Source organism: Oncorhynchus clarkii, chromosome 11, assembly GCF_045791955.1.
Source record: "Oncorhynchus clarkii lewisi isolate Uvic-CL-2024 chromosome 11, UVic_Ocla_1.0, whole genome shotgun sequence".
Classification (NCBI taxonomy): Eukaryota; Metazoa; Chordata; class Actinopteri; order Salmoniformes; family Salmonidae; genus Oncorhynchus; species Oncorhynchus clarkii.
In genome coordinates, this window is record NC_092157.1 from 34,976,658 (window position 1) to 34,997,253 (window position 20,596).

Here is a 20,596-nt window from a genome sequence, read left to right on the forward strand (position 1 = left end):
TTTTTTGCACTGACTCTATGCACACATACTGGACTCTACCCCCACACACACACACACACACACACACACACACACACACACACACAAACACTGCATTACACCCCCACATAACATGCACACACATGCATACTGATGACACACACTCATACGCACACATACTTTCACACTTCACACACGCTGCTGCTACTATCTATCCCGCTGCCTAGTCACTTTACCCCTACCTATATGTATGTACATAGCTCAATGACCTCATACCCCTGCACATCGACTCGGTTCTGGTAATCACTGTATATAGACATATTATTTTTTACTTGTTATTGTTATTGGTTATTCACTGTGTACTTAATCCTCATGCCACCATTTCTATGTTTTATTTAAAATTGTGTATTTTTATCTATAATTCTGCATTGTTGTAAAAGTACCCGTAAGTAGCATTTCACTGTTAGTCTACACTTGTTTCATGCGAAGCGTGTGACAAATACAATTTGATTTGACACACAAATGCTGTATCCATGATCTATCCTTGGTAACAAAGTGTAATGTTTTGAGTACACTATTGGGACTAAAACTTTGCTACACTCTGGCCAAAACAGCTCCAACAATGTAATGTCAACATATACAGGCACTGTGTACAGTTGATGTATTGTTCTGGAAGACTGTAACATGGTCCAAAAACACACAAGGTCTGTGTTGTGTTCCGCTGCACTACCCAAGTTGACCACAGAAAGTCAAAGATGGCGTTACTCCTGTGCAACAAAAACTAAGTCGACTACCACTGTCTGTTAAAAAAAAGTGGTCTCTGCTGACCTGTTTCGCTTACTAAACTCTGACGTCATAGAGAAAATGTATGCCTCCCCATGGGATCCCCTATAGTGGTTACTAAAAATAAAAATGGAGATGTTCGCATGTGTGTAGATTTGTACGAGCCAAACAAAGCAGTGATCATTGACAGTTAGCCACTTCCTCACATGGAAGATCTCTTCGCTGAGCTACAAGGCGCTACAATGTTCTCAACCATTGATTTGGCTAGTGCCAACTTTCAGGTCCTCCTTCATGATGAGAACTCACAACTGCAAAACTGCCTTTTCAGATTCCGTCGGGTCCTCTACAGTCTGGGCGCGAACCCAGGGACTCTGATGGCACAGCTGGCGCTGCAGTACAGCGCCCTTAACCACTGCGCCACCCGGGAGGCCCCTGCTCACCGTTCTTGTGATCATTTTGACCCCACGGGGTGAGATCTTGCGTGGAGCCCCAGATCGAGGGAGATTATCAGTGGTCTTGTATGTCTTCCATTTCCTAATAATTGCTCCCACAGTTGATTTCTTCAAACCAAGCTGCTTGCCTATTGCAGATTCAGTCTTCCCAGCCTGGTGCAGGTCTACAATTTTGTTTCTGGTGTCCTTTGACAGCTCTTTGGTCTTGGCCATAGTGGAGTTTGGAGTGTGACTGTTTGAGGTTGTAGACAGGTGTCTTTTATACTGATAACAAGTTCAAACAGGTGCCATTAATACAGGTAACGAGTGGAGGACAGAGGAGCCTCTTAAAGAAGAAGTTACAGTTCTGTGAGAGCCAGACATCTTGCTTGTTTGTAGGTGACCAAATACTTATTTTCCACCATAATTTGCAAATAAATTCATTAAAAATCCTACAATGTGATTTTCTGGATTTTTTTTCTCATTTTGTCTGTCATAGTTGAAGTGTACCTATGATGAAAATTACAGGCCTCTCTCATCTTTTAAGTGGGAGAACTTGCATAATTGGTGGCTGACTAAATACTTTTTTGCCCCACTGTATGTTCTTGACGACGGAAAGACACAGAATGCGTTGCATCTCTCTCTGTGTCCTGAGCAGGCCACGCTATAAAACGGTGCTGCTGATTCCCAAGTGTCCTTGCACTCACAACAGATTATTCAAAAGGAGAGTGAGAAGATGCACGGCTCGGCTAAAGGACTACATTCAGTAAAACCTGAAAGATTGTGAGTACAGTAATTGACTGCTAAAGTGTCAATGTGATATTCTGATGTTACTGTCGGTATGGTTACTATAGTGTGCGTTTTAACAGTGTTATTATTCTGTGCTTTGTATAAAAATAACTGTTGACTTGAATAATTGTGGAATGCTTTGGTTGGGTTATTCTTAGAGAGAGCTTTACTTTCACAAGTGGAAATATGTGTTCTGCTGCACTACCCACGTTTACCACTAGAGACATATAGGTATTTTATTCTACGTATTCTGACACAGAACGGAAGTACAACGAGAACAGGATTTCAGATAGGGAGAATTAGAGTATGCATGTGCTGATGATGTATGCTGTGATGGAGTGATGAGCTTCCTGAGTAATCTTACCCTTAATTATACCCATTGTGTATTCATGTTACTGAGCCTACTACACGACAGTCTGCTTCAATGTTGCAGATGTTCAATGTTTATGCCAGCAGCATACCCCCCTGCATCCCACTGCTGGCTTGCTTCTGAAGCTAAGCAGGGTTGGTTCTGTTTGGTCCATGGATGGGAAACCAGATGCTGCTGGAAGTTGTGTTGGAGGGCCAGTAGGAGGCAGTGATTGGGAAGATTTCCCTGTGTAGGGTGCTGTTTTTCGGGTGGGATGATAAACAGGTGTCCTGGCTCTCTGTGGTCACCAAAGATTGCATGGCACTTATTGTAAGAGTAGGGGTGTTAACCTTGGTGTTCTAGATAAATTCCCAATCTGGCCCTCATATGGTCACTTAATCATCTCCAGCTTACAATTGGCTCCTTCATATTCACTCCTGTAACTATTCCCCAGGCTGTTGCTGTAAATGAGAATGTGCTCTCAGTCAACTTACCTGGTAAAATAAAAAATGTGGGGGCCAGATAGAACCATGAGGCCATAAAAGTGTTGAGCAGATTCTTGGGCTAGTTCATAGGAAGCAGGTTGAGAAAGTCACAATGGACCAACTCTTTTACTGCCCAGGCGAACACACATCAGCCAAAGTCATCACTACATTGGCCATCGCTCAGTAACAGGGCCATATGGAGAGCTGACCTATTATACCTCTTTTACTATGGCATCACTGTAGTCATGTCCTCACAGTTTAGCCAATTACAGACAACTTCCTGCTTCTGGCAGCATCCCAAATGGCACCCCTATTCCCTTTATAGTGCACTACGTTTGAACTGGGCAATGAGCAGAGGCTTGCATTCCCATGTGACCTCATGTTCTGTTACTTTACTCTCCCACTGTGGTGTTGGTTTGGTTTTGATGGTTTCTGGTCAATCTGGAAGAAGACACTTTTTGATTTGGGGGGATTTAAGGTTAGGTTGTAATAAGTAGCTCTGTCATTCAGTGGAATAATGACTTGTGGTTTGCATAGTGACACTAAAACCAGTGTGGTCTGTATTATTGGTTGGATCAATACTGTAGCTTCTCAAGTGGTTTATGTCGTTTTCAGTCAAGTGTCTCTTTAGGCAATGCATAAACCAGAGAGAAATAATTGTGTTTCAGTGTCTCTTGGTGTGAAAGTAAGGAAGTGAGATTCATTCAATGGCATATAAGTGGTATTAAAATCTTACCCCTAAAGAGGCAGAGAAACTTCCATTATAAATACAGCGTTGCCTTGGACACAAATGACATCCGAAAGATTAAAAACCAGATGAGAGTCATTTTTGAGTCGTGAGTGGGAGTACAATTCCACACAGACACATTTGAGTGCCAGGAAACCACATGGACAATGATATATGACCAAAATATATACAGTGCCTTGCGAAAGTATTCGGCCCCCTTGAACTTTGCGACCTTTTGCCACATTTCAGGCTTCAAACATAAAGATATAAAACTGTATTTTTTTGTGAAGAATCAACAACAAGTGGGACACAATCATGAAGTGGAACGACATTTATTGGATATTTCAAACTTTTTTAACAAATCAAAAACTGAAAAATTGGGCGTGCAAAATTATTCAGCCCCTTTACTTTCAGTGCAGCAAACTCTCTCCAGAAGTTCAGTGAGGATCTCTGAATGATCCAATGTTGACCTAAATGACTAATGATGATAAATACAATCCACCTGTGTGTAATCAAGTCTCCGTATAAATGCATCTGCACTGTGATAGTCTCAGAGGTCCGTTAAAAGCGCAGAGAGCATCATGAAGAACAAGGAACACACCAGGCAGGTCCGAGATACTGTTGTGAAGAAGTTTAAAGCCGGATTTGGATACAAAAAGATTTCCCAAGCTTTAAACATCCCAAGGAGCACTGTGCAAGCGATAATATTGAAATGGAAGGAGTATCAGACCACTGCAAACCTACCAAGACCTGGCCGTCCCTCTAAACTTTCAGCTCATACAAGGAGAAGACTGATCAGAGATGCAGCCAAGAGGCCCATGATCACTCTGGATGAACTGCAGAGATCTACAGCTGAGGTGGGAGACTCTGTCCATAGGACAACAATCAGTCGTATATTGCACAAATCTGGCCTTTATGGAAGAGTGGCAAGAAGAAAGCCATTTCTTAAAGATATCCATAAAAAGTGTCGTTTAAAGTTTGCCACAAGCCACCTGGGAGACACACCAAACATGTGGAAGAAGGTGCTCTGGTCAGATGAAACCAAAATTGAACTTTTTGGCAACAATGCAAAACGTTATGTAAGCAACACAGTTGAACACACCATCCCCACTGTCAAACATGGTGGTGGCAGCATCATGGTTTGGGCCTGCTTTTCTTCAGCAGGGACAGGGAAGATGGTTAAAATTGATGGGAAGATGGATGGAGCCAAATACAGGACGATTCTGGAAGAAAACCTGATGGAGTCTGCAAAAGACCTGAGACTGGGACGGAGATTTGTCTTCCAACAAGACAATGATCCAAAACATAAAGCAAAATCTACAATGGAATGGTTCAAAAATAAACATATCCAGGTGTTAGAATGGCCAAGTCAAAGTCCAGACCTGAATCCAATCGAGAATCTGTGGAAAGAACTGAAAACTGCTGTTCACAAATGCTCTCCATCCAACCTCACTGAGCTCGAGCTGTTTTGCAAGGAGGAATGGGAAAAAATGTCAGTCTCTCGATGTGCAAAACTGATAGAGACATACCCCAAGCGACTTACAGCTGTAATCGCAGCAAAAGGTGGCGCTACAAAGTATTAACTTAAGGGGGCTGAATAATTTTGCACGGCCAATTTTTCAGCTTTTGATTTGTTAAAAAAGTTTGAAATATCCAATAAATGTCGTTCCACTTCATGATTGTGTCCCACTTGTTGTTGATTCTTCACAATAAAATACAGTTTTATATCTTTATGTTTGAAGCCTGAAATGTGGCAAAAGGTCGCAAAGTTCAAGGGGGTCGAATACTTTCGCAAGGCACTGTATGTTTTTTTCTCCCAAATCCTGAGAAATGTACAACATCAACAGATGAACATGCAAAGGAAAGCAGGCACGGCCAATCAAAGCGATGAGCTGTATTCTGAGGGCTCAAACCATAGAGTTTCTCCTGTCTGCCTTGCTGTGTGGTGGGTGATGGAAGTTTGATAGAGTTCCCCTGGGTGGCCTACCACATCTGTGGCTGGAAGCAGGGGAGTGGCCTGTCCGTTGCCATGACAGCAAGCCATCCACTGCAGCTAGTTGAACAGGAATATCATCTGCACAAAGGGATTCCAAAACCTGCGCAGACAGACAAATGCCATTCTGGAGAGTGGTACGATCTCCGCCCGTCAAACACTTGTTTAACCAATTAGAGACAAGGGATTCAGAGCAGACATCTGACTGACAGACATTTGGGCCTATGATCTGCCAAGTAAATAGCACTTACTGGAACAAACTCCAATCAACAACAGACAAAATGGTATTCAAATTAGTTTGGTATCCGTGAGGACTTATAAAACAGTCTTAAAAACAATGTCCAAGCCTTATGTATACAGTCCAGGTCAATGACCTTTAAGGATAATTATTGCTGAAAAAGACGGAATAAAACTAACTAGTCTGTGAAGTGGAGCGCTGCTCTACGTGCGTAAGGGGTCTTCTCCTAGCTAATGACAAAGCCGATGAGGCCTGACCAGACTGGGCTCTCTTGTTGTTGAGGCTGGCATGGTTGAGTTATGGTCAGAGTCTTACAAGTGGTTGACCACGTTAGTGTGAGGTCCAGATGTTGAGAGCTCTGACTAAGATGAGGAAAACAATCCCAGCTCATGCCAAACTTTCTGACTTATGCCAACTCTTATTATGAAAATGGTGTTTCCTGTCATCATTGCTGTTAACCCACCCTTTTGCATTAGCAGTGGTGGGATAAGCAGATAAAGCAAAAGTAGGTATACTGGGTTCAGTAAAATGCCCTCGAAAATAAAATATGACACCACTTTCTCTGCGTCTCAGTCTTGGCAACGTCTGAAAATGTGATAGTTATTATGGGTTTGACTGGGATTTGGACCAGAATGCATCTGTTCTTCACTATAGCTCCGCTTTTCAAAACCAGGAAGCAGTAGGTTGATCTTGGCAGCTGGTTGGGTCAATTTCTTTCTTTCATTAAAGTTTCAGACTTCCAAAAACAGTCTCGGGATTTTTTTATTAGTAGGCTATGCTAAATGAGTAGAAATTAGAATCCCCAAATTCATCATTAACATGTGTGGGGTTTAGGGAGCCTGGGGTCTCTAGAACATTCAAAACAAACACACACATACGTACGCACGCACACACACACACAACCCCCCTCAACCCCAACAGACATACACACCTTTAGCATGAAATCCTTTTAAAGAGGCATGGTTGTCTCCAGTACAGCAAGCGTGGTCTCTGGAACAAATTACTGCCTGCTTGCCAAGTGTAATATACTCCTTTTCATAGGAGATCTTAAAAGGTACACAGGTGGCCTGGCAATGGACTCTACTTAGTCTGTTATTTTTAAGTTCATATTTAACCAGAGAAAAACCTCTAAAAATGCTCTCAAGAGGAGGCCATTTTGAACCTAATTCAAACATGAGAAAGTGTACTACAACAAAAACGTGGGTCAGCCCAAGGACATGGTGGGATATTATGGTGTGTGTGTGTGGAGGTTGGTGGGAGGAGTGATTAGGAAAACAGAGATTATACATTTTGGCAACAAAATAAAAACAAGGTTGAAAGGTTTTCAGAGATGTGGCACCCTTTTTCTCATGTACAACAAAAAATGGACGCCAAAAGCATTGGAAGAAACTTCTCTTTTTCTCCGTCAGAATTAAACAGTAAATATTGTGAATTTAGGAGTCAAAGTGGGGGTTTGGAACACGGGTGAACTGTGATGTTTTTGCCAGAGTAACACATGTGCTTGTGCTTAAACCTTATTTTCATTTCATTCTGCAATTCAGTGACTTTGGTTCACCTGTGTGTGAGGAAAACAGCCTCCCACCACACACACACACACACACACACACACACCTGAGGAGGCTGGTGGAAGGAGCTATAGGAGGACAGGCTCATTGTAATAGCTGGAATGGAATAAATGGAACAAAGTCAAGCATGTGATTGTGTATCAGTATCAAACATATGGAAACCACATGGTTGACTTTGTTCCATTTATTCCATTCCAGCTATTACAATGAGCCTGTCCTCCTACAGCTCCTCCCACCAGCCTCCTCAGGCGTGTGTGTGTGTGTGTGTAGTGGGAGGCTGTTTTTCTTCACACACAAATTAACCAGAGTCACTGAAATATTGAATTGCAAAATGAAATGAAAATAAGGTTTAAGCACCAGCACATGTGTTACTCTGGCAAAAACATCACTGGTCATCCGTGTTCCAAACCCCCACTTTGACACCTAAATTCACAATATTTACTGCAAGAATATGAACAACATTTTATAGGTTGCTTTATTGCATGGTTGAGCAATGAACATAAATAGAATAAAGCCATCTCCAAACTGCCTGAATAGAACCAAAGTACAATCAAGCTGTACTACAGGCCAAAAGCATGCAAACGAAAAGAGAACGGAAACAACAGGGAGGGAGAGAAAATGAACATATCCCTCTCCCTCTACTCCTTATAACACCCTTAAACAAACCTCTCAAATGCAGAAAAGGTGGTAAGCACATTTAAGACATTCCTTCACAACAATAATGGGTAAACAAACAGAGAGAGAGCAATATGGGGACTGGGGTTTGTTACTGCAACACCACAGCTTCCGTAACAGAAGAACCACATAAAAGTGCATTCCACTCCTTCATAGTGTTGCCTAACACGACATAGCATCGACAGATAATTAATGACACAGCTTAATTAATTGGGATCACTGGGAAAGATCTAGTGGCATACTATGTCTCATTCAATGTCAATGTCATTCGATATTGAATTCACTTCTTTTCCCAACCTCACCAAGCATGGGGCTGGGACACTCATAAACGTTCTGTGGTGGGTGAGGATAGGAAGAGGGTGAGTCAGAGGGGTGAGGCTGAGTAGGGGAGGGTTACGTGAGGTGCGTCCCATGCCAGCCAAACCCATTGGAGCGAAACCACCAGTATGGCTGGTTATGCTGCTGCTGACAAAGCTGGGCCCGGGCCCGACTCCAGCTCCACACCGCACCACTCTCCTGGAATATACCTGGCCGTGCCGACCGGGAGTGAAACCATAACAAGTTCAGGAAACTGATCAGCACACTCTGGGTTTAACGCCGTCAGCAGGATGCCTGGCCTGACTCCTCAAACCAAGATGTTTGAGAGAAGCAGAAGAAGTCTGCGTCAAAATGGCACTCTAGTCCCTTTATAGTGCACCACATAGGGGATAGGGTGCCATTTGGGACTCATCTGAAGAGAAATCCTCAAACCTCAAGCCTCAGATCTCAGGAGTCCACCCACCATGACAAAAATTACTTCTCTACATGTGCTCCTCTGACTGTTCCAAGCCTCTACCTGGACTGGAGAGACAGAGCTCACTCATCCACATCACTAACTGACAGCAAAAGATATGAAAGTAATGATGCCCAGGTTAGTGGTTGAAGTCCAAGATGGCTGACGGCTCCTCAGGCCCATGACAGATCCTACTTTATTCCAGCTTTAAAAGAGTCTGTGGGGGTTCGGCCAAACAACAGAGTCCATTTTTTCCCCTCCTCCTAATGACCTTCCTATGTCAACCCCCCCACAGAAAAAAAATGTACTGGGGAGGTAATTTTGAGCTGGCTTCAATTTGGCAGAGGAGAGACTGATGGGAATACCATTCGAATTCACTCAGCCCATATGTGTGTGTGTGTGAGAGTGAGAGTGAGAGAGAGGGAGAGAGAGATGGCAAAAGGAGAAACAGTGAAACAGGACTATATCTGTTGAATATGTATCCGTGCGTAAACCCAAGGCCATATCCTCTCAGCTTCTTCTGACACAGAGAGGGAAGAGAGAGAGCGTTAAATGGTGACTCCACACATGTCACCAATTGGGTCAAGACTTCACCAAAAGCACATAAACACATTTCAACATGTGGCCACAAAGTGTTAGTAGGACATGTGTGTTGATGTTACACCTTCTAGCTTTTAATACCGCGATCCCAAGGTCTTCGTGCCGGAAAGAACGCCAGAGGTAAGCCTGAGTTCACTCTGCTCTGTCTCACTCTGAAAATACAGCCATCTTGTCCTGAGAGAGTTAGGATATGCTGAGAAAAAGAAGAAAAAGTGTTTGGCTCGATGCTCTGCGAATTCTCTACCTGCCTTACGGATCAGCCTGCTTTTCATAAGAACATTGGGACTACTAGCACCAGCCGCTGTCTGGAATTCACAAGCGAGGTTAAACGGAAGGACATACTGGAGCAGGAACGTCTGATAAACAACTTGAGGCAGGCGAGTTAAAAGAAAATGGACAGAAGAACTTTCATAAGCATCCGTTTCATTTTCAGTAAGACATCGTATTGTAAAATAACCACCAAACCTGTCACATCTACATTACACTAATAGTCAAGATCAGCATTGTCCTATAATAACATGTTACCCACATTTCCCATATTTACAGTAACACCCACCCCTCATCCCCACCTCTGGCCCTACGATTTTGAGGACATTGTCCTCAGTTTCACCAGTGCAGCAGTGGAAACGCCCTATTTAGGTATTTTTGGGGGGCTAGTGTAGACAGTTTAGACAGTGTAGACCAAGAATCATAGCTGAAATCACAAAAGTCTGTGTCTTTCGGCCAAACACCGGGGTAAAGTCTTATAGTGGAAATTCGGTAAAATGCCCTATGCTGGTTGAGACACCTCAACACCCCTCTCCATTGACTCTCCATGGTGGCATCTCTACACAGGGGGCACTGGTTCCATGTAGCAGTGAACAAGCCTTTTCATTAAAACACATTGCACTACGGGGCATTAATACTAAAGCTAGGCATAGAGAAAAAAATAAATGGTTCAAAGTTCAAAGGTTACACACGTCGCACTTAAAAAACAAGGCTATACACTTTGTTCTGATCCTCACGCAGATCGTTCTGTTGCACAATAACAAATCCAGAGTGAGGAGGCGGGGCCAATAAGAGCAGAGCAGGCCAGGCCAACAGCTGTCATTGTCTGCGTCCGAAATAGAACCCTATTCCCTTTCATAGGGCTCTGGTGAAAAGGAGTGCATTATATAGGGTGCCATTTGGAACGCAAGCCCATGAGTGGAGGGCTGGCTGGGCTCGCGGCGCAGGCTACTCACACGAAGACAAACAGGACGCTTCCTCTCGGGTGACACTGTGATGAGAGAGATTGTGGTAAAGCACATTTTGAGCTCGTCTCCGCTGGTGCTGGGGTAAACATCGGGGACCACTCCCTCCATCCTTACTGATGGACCAAGTCATTCTGGATTAGAGTAACTCTCTCCAAAAAGAGAGAGAGAGTGACAGAGAGGCTCCCAAATCCCTCCTTGGATCAACAGTACAATGGTGCAGTACTCTCGCTCTCTCGTTCTCCATCCCAGGGGGTGTGTTTCTGTCTTTCCCATTTATTCTCTTTCCCTCTCTCGCTTTGTCTTTATGTGTATGTGAGTTTGAGAATGTAAGTATGTGTGTGTGTGTATGCATGTCTATCAGTGAATGAGTGTATGTGTTTATGAACTGGTGACCTCCTGACCCCATCAAGCTGTGAGTGCTGCTTTTGGTACGGGCTAAACCACAAAGGCTGTCACCCAGAAAAAGCTGTTATGTTTAACCCTGCACGGTCCCAAAGGCAGTGAGTAGACACAGCTCATACTGCCTTGTGTCTGTCCTGAGATGTAAACAATGGCTACATACAGCTGATCCTCAACACGGGGGCCCCTCAGGGGTGCGTGCTCAGTCCCCTCCCGTACTCCCTGTTCACCCACGACTGCGTGACCAGGCACGACTCCACCACCATCATTAAGTTTGCAGACGACACAACAGTGGTGGGCCTGATCACCGACAATGACGAGACAGCCTATAGGGAGGAGGTTAGAGACCTGGCCGGGTGGTGCCAGGACAACAACCTTTCCCTCAACATAACCAAGACTGAGGAGATGATTGTGGACTACAGGAAAAGGAGGACCGAGCACGCCCCCCATTCTCATCGACGGGGCTGTAGTGGAGCAGGTTGAGAGCTTCAAATTCCTTAGTGTCCACATAACCAACAAACTAAAATGGTCCAAACACACCAAGACAGTCGTGAAGAGGGCACGACAAAGCCTTTTCCCCCTCAGGAAACTAAAAAGATTTGGCATGGGTCCTCAGATCTTCAAAAGGTTCTACAGCTGCAACATCGAGAGCATCTGACTGGTTGCATCACTGCCCAGTATGGCAACTGCTCAGCCTCCAACCGCAAGGCACTACAGAGGATAGTGCGTACGGCCCAGAATATCACTGGGGCTGAGCTGCCTGCCATCCAGGACTTCTACACCAGGCGGTGTAGGAGGAAGGCCCTAAAAATGGTCAAAGACCCCAGCCACCCCAGTCATAGACTGTTCTCTCTATTACCGCATGGCAAGCGGTACCGGAGCGCCAAGTCTAGGACCAAAAGGCTTCTCAACAGTTTTTACCCCCAAGCCATAAGACTCCTGAACAGGTAACCAATGGTTACCCGGACTATTTGCATTGTGTCTTTTTTACTGTTGTTATATTTATTTACTTATCTATTGTTCACCTACAACCTTTTTTTAACTTAAAAATTGCACTGTTGGTTAGAGCCTGTGAGTAAGCATTTCACTGTAAGGTCTACCTACACCTGTTGTATTCGGCGCATGTGACAAATCAAATTTGATTTGCATCGCAAAAGAGACCTTACAGTATTCCCTATATAATCGCACTGCTTTTGACCAGGGCCCATGGGGAATATGGCACCATTTAGGACACATGCAAAGTATCACTTGATGGTGATGAGAAAGATTGACATTGATCTCAGTTGGGGAGTGGGAGTAAAGAGAGTGAAGAGAGTTGTGTTGTACTCACCGAACCGCTTGTATCCAAAAGACTGTACTTCCTCCTCGTCGGCAAAATCGTCTGTGGGAATAACAACAGATACACGTGTGTTAGAGTGAGGTCCAAGAGAAAAATCACACACAAGCACGGCAACAAATGAACAGTGTATACTCCATTGGTTCCAGAACAAATGCAATCAATATTTATTTTGAATATAGTGCCGCAGTCACACACTGAAACCCACTGCATAGAGTAATAAGCATGTCAGGAAACCTTCGTACACTGTGTGTCTGCATCCCAAGTGGCAGCCTATTCTGTGTATATTGCACTACTTTTGGTCAAAGTCCTATGAGGAATAGGGTACCATTTGGGATGCAGGCTATGCGTATATCAACTCCCCAGCCACCATGGTTAATGATACCTCATTGTACTGCAGGAGGAGTGAGTAACTCCCCCCCCCCCCAGCAGAGGTCAGGACAGAATGTTCTCCCAACAACTGTTCTGTTACTACTCTGGCTGAGAGACCGTATTATAGAAATCAAGCCTTTAAAGCCTCAACTATCACACAAAGTAAATCGCAAGATCCTGAAGGGACTGTTTCCATAATTATTGGCACCCTTGATGAAGATGAACAAAAAAAGAATGTCTAAAAAGAGTAATACAAATACGAGGGAAATTATATTATTTTATACTATTACAAGATTTTGCTTTACAAGTAATATAAAAAAATAGGTGTCAAAATTATTGGCACCCTGTTTTCAATTCTCTAGCACCCTCCTGTGCGAGGATAAAGACACTGAGCCTTTTTCTAAAATGATTTATGAGATTGGAGTACATGTTGGGAGGGATCTTAGGCCATTCCTTCATACAGAATCTTCCCAGATACTTGATATCCTTCATCCGCTCTTGTGGACTGCCCTCTTCAATTCAAACTACAAACCACATGTTTTCAATTGGGTTCAAGTCCGAAGACTTAGATGGCCATTGCAAAATGTTTATTTTGTGGTCAATTAACCATTTAGCTCTATTTCCATGTCATCTGACCATAACACCTCCTGGAGTTTGGTAAACGGCATTGGCACTTGGATTGGAACCGGTGCTATGGCCACGCACACCAGTAGAAGGTTTGGCGTTGAAAAGCTTATGCAGAAAAGTACCTCATACCTACAGTTAAATATGGAGGTGGATCTTTGATGTTATGGGGATATTTTGCTTCCACTGGTCCTGGGGCCCTTGTTAAAGTCAACGGCATCATGAACTTTACCAAGTACCAGGACATTTTAGCCAAAAACCTGGTTGCCTCTGCCAGGAGGCGGAAACTTGGCCGCAAGTGGATCTTCCAGCAAGACAATGAGCACTGATCAAAATCCACAAAGAAATGGTTATTTGACCACAAAAATCAACATTAGGACTCTGGTAAAATGAGGTGCACCATAGCGAATAGGGTGACATTTGAGACACAGACTAGGTAACCAAATGGATACAGGACACCAACAGGCATTTGTGGCAGCCAGGATACTACACAAATGCCTTTCTCTATAGGAAGGATAAATAGGCCTTACTCAGCACATAGCTTTATCATCGTGGTATGTCATGGAGGCTATAACTCCCCATCAAGTGCCCCTCTCTGTGTGGAAAGGAGACAGGAGGACTCCTGTATAAGCCACAGGCTGTGGTTTCTCTGGGTTGTTGACTGTAAACCCTAATTCAACTTCGCTACACTACACTAGAACCCAGCGCAGGTCGGCGGCAGAGAAAGAAGAACATCACTCATAATGGCTAGCAGATGTACACTCTTAGAAAAAAAGGGGCTATCTAGAACCTTAAAGGGTTATTTGGCTGTCCCTTTAGGAGAACCCGTTGAAGAACCCCTTTTGGCTCCAAGTAGAAACCTTTTGGTTCCAGGTAGAAACTTTTTGGGTTCTACCTGGAACCCAAAAGGGTTTTCCTACGGGGACAACCAAAGAACCCTTTTAAAAAGAGGCAGTGTCGTCTGAGGGCAGTGTGAGGGGGAGGGGGAGGGAAGGGCGACAGGGGTGAGATATGTTGGGCGTAGCAGTTATTATAATTAGCAAATAATGACGCCACTGCTTAGATAAATTAAGAGACGCTCACTAACACAAACTATATGACCCTGGTTGCGTCCCTAATGGCATCATATATACCCCACGAAGATGAAGAGGTACATGGGTATGTACCTCTTTTTCCTGTGTGTGATTAAAGCACCTGTGTGTGTTATCTCTCGGGTTGCTTTGTTCCCCTCTAACCGGGGGCGTTGTCAATGAGTCACAAACCAGTGAAATACGTAGAGCCGGGTCGCTCTCTTTCATGGTCCTTCGAGTATGGTTCCCGGGGGATCCAGTGGACTACTACCATGTGGAGATACTACTACCCTCTCTGGAGCCTATGGGATACTCTGAACCAGGGAGGGTGCCGAGGTTCAGCATGGACCCAATGTTCCCTCTCCTCCACCTGTGGGATACTATTCAGCACCAGGTGGGGCCGCATCCCCAGCAACCCAGCACGTGGATTGTTCTTCTGCGTTGGAGTGCCGGGGAGTTGCAGCGCCGTGGACATCGCTGCATTTGTCATAGGGTGTGCAGGAGTCCTGTTTTGCCCATATTGAGAGGAATATACAGTCTTCTCAAGTGATACTTCGCAGCAGAGGACCAGATCCGGGGCTTCCTCCTGTTAGGGGGGCTATTCCCAGCGGTTTGCAATGGAGAGCATGGGACAGTCATACGGGGGACAGCAGCAAGGGGTTGCCTTTTCAGGCCTCTCACCGTCGCCAGATGTGACTGTGACCATCTGGTGTGACTATAATGCCTCTCCAGCCCCGGCAACAACTGAGAACATGTCCTCGGTCCCCGCTGGTCCTCATGAGTTGCCTGCTATGGAGACTAAGCACACACCAGATGTAATTCCCCATCCCCCCTCCACTGCTGTGGAGTCTGGGAGAGTCCTCTCCCGTGCCCGGACGGCCTATGTGCTTCCAGTAGCATTGCCACATGGTAGTAAGCCTATGTTGCTGACTGGACCCTAGTCCTCACAGCTACCGGATCATCAACAGCCAAGCTACCCGGAAAGCCATTGCCAGCGGCAGAGGCCCTGTCTGCCTCTGACTCTCTGCCTGTCCCTGCACTAGGGGACCCTCCAGCAGCACCGGACCTGTCTGCTGCTACCTGGGCCCATGGGGGGACCGAGCCACAGCACTGTCACCATCTACTGACAGCACAGCTTCACCTGACAGAACCACAGCCCTAGGTCCGGTTCTGTGTGTTCAGGATTCCCCTGCCTAGCGTGTACTGCCTGACCCAGCTCCAGTCCTGGTCCTGCTGCCTCTGTACTCAACCACCAACATGACTGTGGGGCGTTGGATCAGACCTCACCGGGGCCAGGCACCCAGACTTCACCCTCCAGTGTCCTATCCCATTGGAACCACCTATTCCTGCTCCTGGCTGTGATCTTATTCACCACCTGCCCTGGTCTCACCAGCACTGCCTCCTGACCTGGGGGACTTGCCCACCTCTGTGGGGGAACCACCGCCGCACCTACTCTCCACTACTGGGGCATGGCCCGTCTCTGTGAGGAACCCCCCCCCAGCACCTGGACTTGTTACAGTGGGCTGGCCATACTCCAAAGTGCCACCCGCATGGATGCCTAAAATCCTCTGTTCCCTGGCAGCTCCTGACCTGCAGCTGATGGAGTGACTGCATGGAATAACTACACGGGGTGGCGGGGAGCACCACTACTGACATCTCCGGCAGGGGAATCCTTCCCTTTTGTAAATATGCTGCACATATTTTAGGGGTGGCTTTTACAGAATCCCCCTGCCGAGGGTGTTACATTTCACTGTTTGTGTGAGCATTTGTTTATTTGCTTTCTGGAGCCACGCTGTCTGACTCATCCATTCGCACTCTTTCTTCCCCGTCATGTGAGTGATCAATATCTCCTACAGCTCATGGCTTCAGCCAATTGAACAATAGCCATGTGTCTCACCCTAGTGCACGCTCTAGCCGTGCAGTCTCTCCAGGCCCAGATTGGCTAGCCAGCCTGACGCACGCTCTCCAAGGGAGTAAATATTGACTAAAATCTGAACTGTGTTATTCCAGTCTGTGAGTGTGGGTGGATAGAACACAGGAACTTTAATCACACACAGGGATGCGTGAACACAGAAAACATATCCATGTTCATCTTCTTCTGTGTGTGATTAAAGTTCCTTAGTGTGTTACCTGGGGTGGCAGGTAGCCTAGTGGTTAGAGCTTCGGGACAGTAAACGAAAGGTTGCTCGGTTGAATCCCAAAGCTGACAAGGTAAAAAGCTGTTGTTCTGCTCCTGAACAAGGCAGTTAACCCACTGTTCCTAGGCTGTCATTGTAAATAAGAATATGTTCTTAACTGACTTGCCTAGTTAAATAAAGGTGTACAAAAAAAAAAAAAAAAAAAAAAAAACTATTGGACTGCTTTATTCCCCTCTAACCGGGGAGGGTGTCAGTGAGTCACAAACCAGTAAAATATGTGGAGCCGGGTTGCTCTCTTTCAACTACTTTTGACCAGAGCCCTAGCTGCCCTGGTCTAAAGTAGTGCACTTTATAGGGAAAGGTGGCACCATTTGGGACTCTGTGTCTATGATAGAGAGATGACTACACACTAAAAAATGAGGGTTCTATGTGGACCCATAATGCCTCAAAGGACCGTTTGAGCTCTACCGTGGTTCTTTGCTCTTTTAGTGGTAATTAAAATGTAGGGGCTGTGGCTCATTCGAATATGTAGGTGGTGTGGCTTGCTCACAGCTCTTTTTGTGCGACCGTGAGTGAGAGTGTCATTCCAGTTTATGTAATGTGTTGTGTTAGGCACCATACATTTTATATGATTGTGGCAAGTGATTGTGTCTTGTAAAATACTCATGTATGGCATTGTGTCAATTGGGAATTTTTTAATAAATCAGTCTGTGGTTCTCAATCTAAATTCTCTCCTCACGGACCTGCAGGCATAGCTCACTTGATTAAATGTGTCACAATAATAACACCTAAGGAATTTGAACAATATAATATGGCTGACCAGAATCAAAAACACTGTATGGTTATTCTACAAAGAACATTTCAGATTGAGAAAGGTTCCTTATAGAACCATTGTCCCTAAAGTTTCTGTGAAGAACAATAAAAAGGGTTCTATATAGCCCCAACAAGGGTTGTAACCATAGCGGAACCTTTTTTGGTGCAATATAGAACCTTTGTTAATGGTCCTTTATAGAACTTCAGGCAAAGGGTTCTTTATAACACCATACAGGTTCCATTTAGAACCTAATGAGCATTGCTCTTTATTGCACTTTCAAAAAAGGGTTCTATATAGCACCAAAAGAGTCTGCTATGGTTACAAGACAAATAACCTCTATCTGGTACTATTTAGAACCATTATTTTTCATGTGCATATGAACATACTGAATGACGTGTCCCATTGTTCCTCGATCACTTCTGAGAGACATATGAGATGAGTCCCCATCTATGGCGTCATTAGGTCATGTGTCACAGGGGTAACAAAACGTTGGTGTCCCACAGGGGAGTTAACTTTTTTGTAAAAATGCAATAGGCTACATTAGGTCTATACATGGAATCATAAGGAGAGAATCAAATCAATGTAATACACCTCCCTGCCTAAAATATATTAATATTTCCCTTTGAATAACAATTGTGCACACGGTCTTATTGTTAGTAGAGACTAGAACAAAAGCAGCACTGATATACAGTATATCACAAAGGACCTAAAGTAACCAAACAAAAACAGTTACTCAATCAATGCACTGCTATAGAGAATGATGCGACTGGCGGAGAAAGGCCAAGTCATTTCACAATACAGCTGAATTCCACACCACAGGCACTTAATCTCATCCAGATGTGCAACACTCAGGCACAGATACAGAATTTATCGAAAGCATTTTTTTGGGCTACCACTTCAAACTTCTCAAAACTATTTTAAAGATGAACAGCACCTTGCATAACACATACTGTACCTTTCATGGCGTTGTATAAATCTGTTAGGAGTGCAGAAGAGATGAGTCGCTATGTCACTTTTTGTTCATCTCAAAATTCAGTCCAAACGAGCAGGTTTGAATCAGTTGCTGGGAGAACAGCAAACTAAACGCTCGCACAAAAAAGTTCCGATCATCCAAATTCAGAATTTGAGGACTGCGCACGACCGTAAAATGTTAATCTCGAACATCCCGTTAGAATCTCATTGTTCCGTTATTTGCCCACACTGTTGGATACAATCTGGATAGAGAAAGTTATATTTCCCCGTATTCGTAATATTTTGTGTTGCGCTGGAAAATGCACCCGTGGCTTGTGTTAGGTTATATTAAATATGGCTCTTTCCAGTGTGCAGCGCTGACCACAATCACAAACTCACAAACATTTTAGAGCCGAAGGATGTCCCGCGTCTGCAGCTCCGTTCTACACACCCCACACACTCCTCGCTCTCCTTAAAGGTGAGGATGCCTTTCAGCGCAAACTGTAGGATACTTTGAGAAACTGCTGGCAAGAGATTAGATTACTGGGTGAAAAATCTGGTACCCATTAAAGACCATTTCAAAGGGGTTGGGCAGGGGGCTAAACCAACGTCACTGGACCTGCCAGCGACTTTAATGCATTGTGTTTTAGATGTTGCATTCTTTCTCACTTCAAGTAGGATTTTGATAGGCTGTTAGACAACATATTTGGAATGTTGAATCTCCATGCATGCTCTCTCTTGTATGCCTTACAAAAAAAGATTGCCGTTTTGAAACTGCCATAAAAGTGCATTAACTGCAGTCTACTGTGGTATTTTGAAACAGTACTTGCAGAATAACTGCAGTGACTATTATCAAAATTGGGAGAAGTTATCACATACTGCACTCTAACTGCAGTTACACTGCAAAATTACTGCAGTAAAAAAGCTGTTATTTTTGGATGCAGTATTTGTAGCATACTGCAGTGTAGTGCAGTTATACTGCATTCTGACTGCAAACTTTTTTCGTAAGGGATAAAGTTGTAAAATGTCTCCACTACTACCAATGACTATTATCACATTGGGAGAAGTTATCACAGCTGGGGGTGTGGAATGCCATACCATTTCATTCAGCCTAATGGGAACCCAAGCATAGAACATGCCCTCTCTGGTTTGTGGCCCCTGAAACCTCTTTGCCCTGCAGAAGCAGTCCCACTGATCAAAGACACATGATTTTCTCAGGCTAATTAGCACATCAAAGCCGCATGTTTTACTGAGTGTCAATGGGATACTACTTCTGGGGCGGCAGGTAGCCTAGTGGTTAGAGCGTCGGGCCAGTAACCGAGCTGAGAAGGTAAAAATCTGTCGTTCTGACATCATTGTAAATAAGAATTTGTTCTTAACTGACTTGTCTAGTTAAATAAAGGTTACATTTAAAAAAAACACACAGCTTTTCTGGTTGTCCCAAAATAATAGACAGTCACCTACATTTGGCTCTTACGTCCACATTGAACAAAGCATCTAGTGTCTGTGTGTGTGTGCAGTACGCTCCCTTGGTGTTCACCCTCAAGCTGATCCTCTGGTACGCACTAAGTCGCAATCTGATTCTACAAACAGATCGATCTCTGACAAAACAGGCAAGGTTGACTCGACTCTGAGTCCTGTAGAGCTCTGATCAAAAGTAGTGCACTACATAAGGAATAGAGTGAGATTTGGGACTCATACTTCTTCTCTTTGGATAACGGAGCCCATAACCCAGACTAACCCAGGCTCAGTGTTAAGGGCTTGGCTTATGACAGTCTGGAGTGTATCAGATTCCAAACCTGCCTGAAATAATTTTAGGGGTCATCCAGTGTTTTTCTTATGGCTGCAAAACTGTTGTTTTACTATCGGCCATAATTGCAGCTGCAGGCTGGTATTAGGCCCCAGGTAAAGATCAGAGTGGCAGGTAGTCTGTAGACCAGACTCCTGCTGGGCCTCTTTCAGAGGTTGGGACCTCATTTGCTGGGTCAGGGCTCTTAGCAGTACAGAGGGTTCATATTAACTTGGCTGGAGATAGATACCACATAGGCGCTATAAGCTCGTTTGCGCACCACTGATGGATGGAAAGCTGGCGAGTTACTTAGCTCCAGAGGCTAACAAAGGGGCTAATCTTAACACAATGCTTTATAATAAAACAGTGCCGGTTCTTGGTGGATCAGCCAGACTAAGTGTACAAGGTTGAGGATGTGGCATCCCGGTCGTTGAATGTGGTCACAATGCTTCAGATGTATCATATCGATTTGCTGTAGGAGC

The 20,596-nt window shown here is 44.6% G+C and overlaps 1 protein-coding gene across 1 annotated transcript in view; it reads right to left on the minus strand.

The window, feature by feature from the left end:
• The window catches only part of LOC139420460 (collectin-12-like), a 44,845-nt gene extending 25,962 nt beyond the window's left edge, over positions 1-18,883 (minus strand). Inside the window, exons 1-2 of the mRNA XM_071170628.1 lie at positions 18,330-18,883; positions 12,351-12,401 (exon numbers count right to left, since the gene is read on the minus strand). Of these exons, the coding sequence (XP_071026729.1) occupies positions 12,351-12,401; positions 18,330-18,336 (58 nt within the window). The 5' untranslated portion in view covers positions 18,337-18,883. The remainder of the gene's footprint in view (positions 1-12,350; positions 12,402-18,329) is intronic.
• Positions 18,884-20,596: the final 1,713 nt, after the last annotated feature.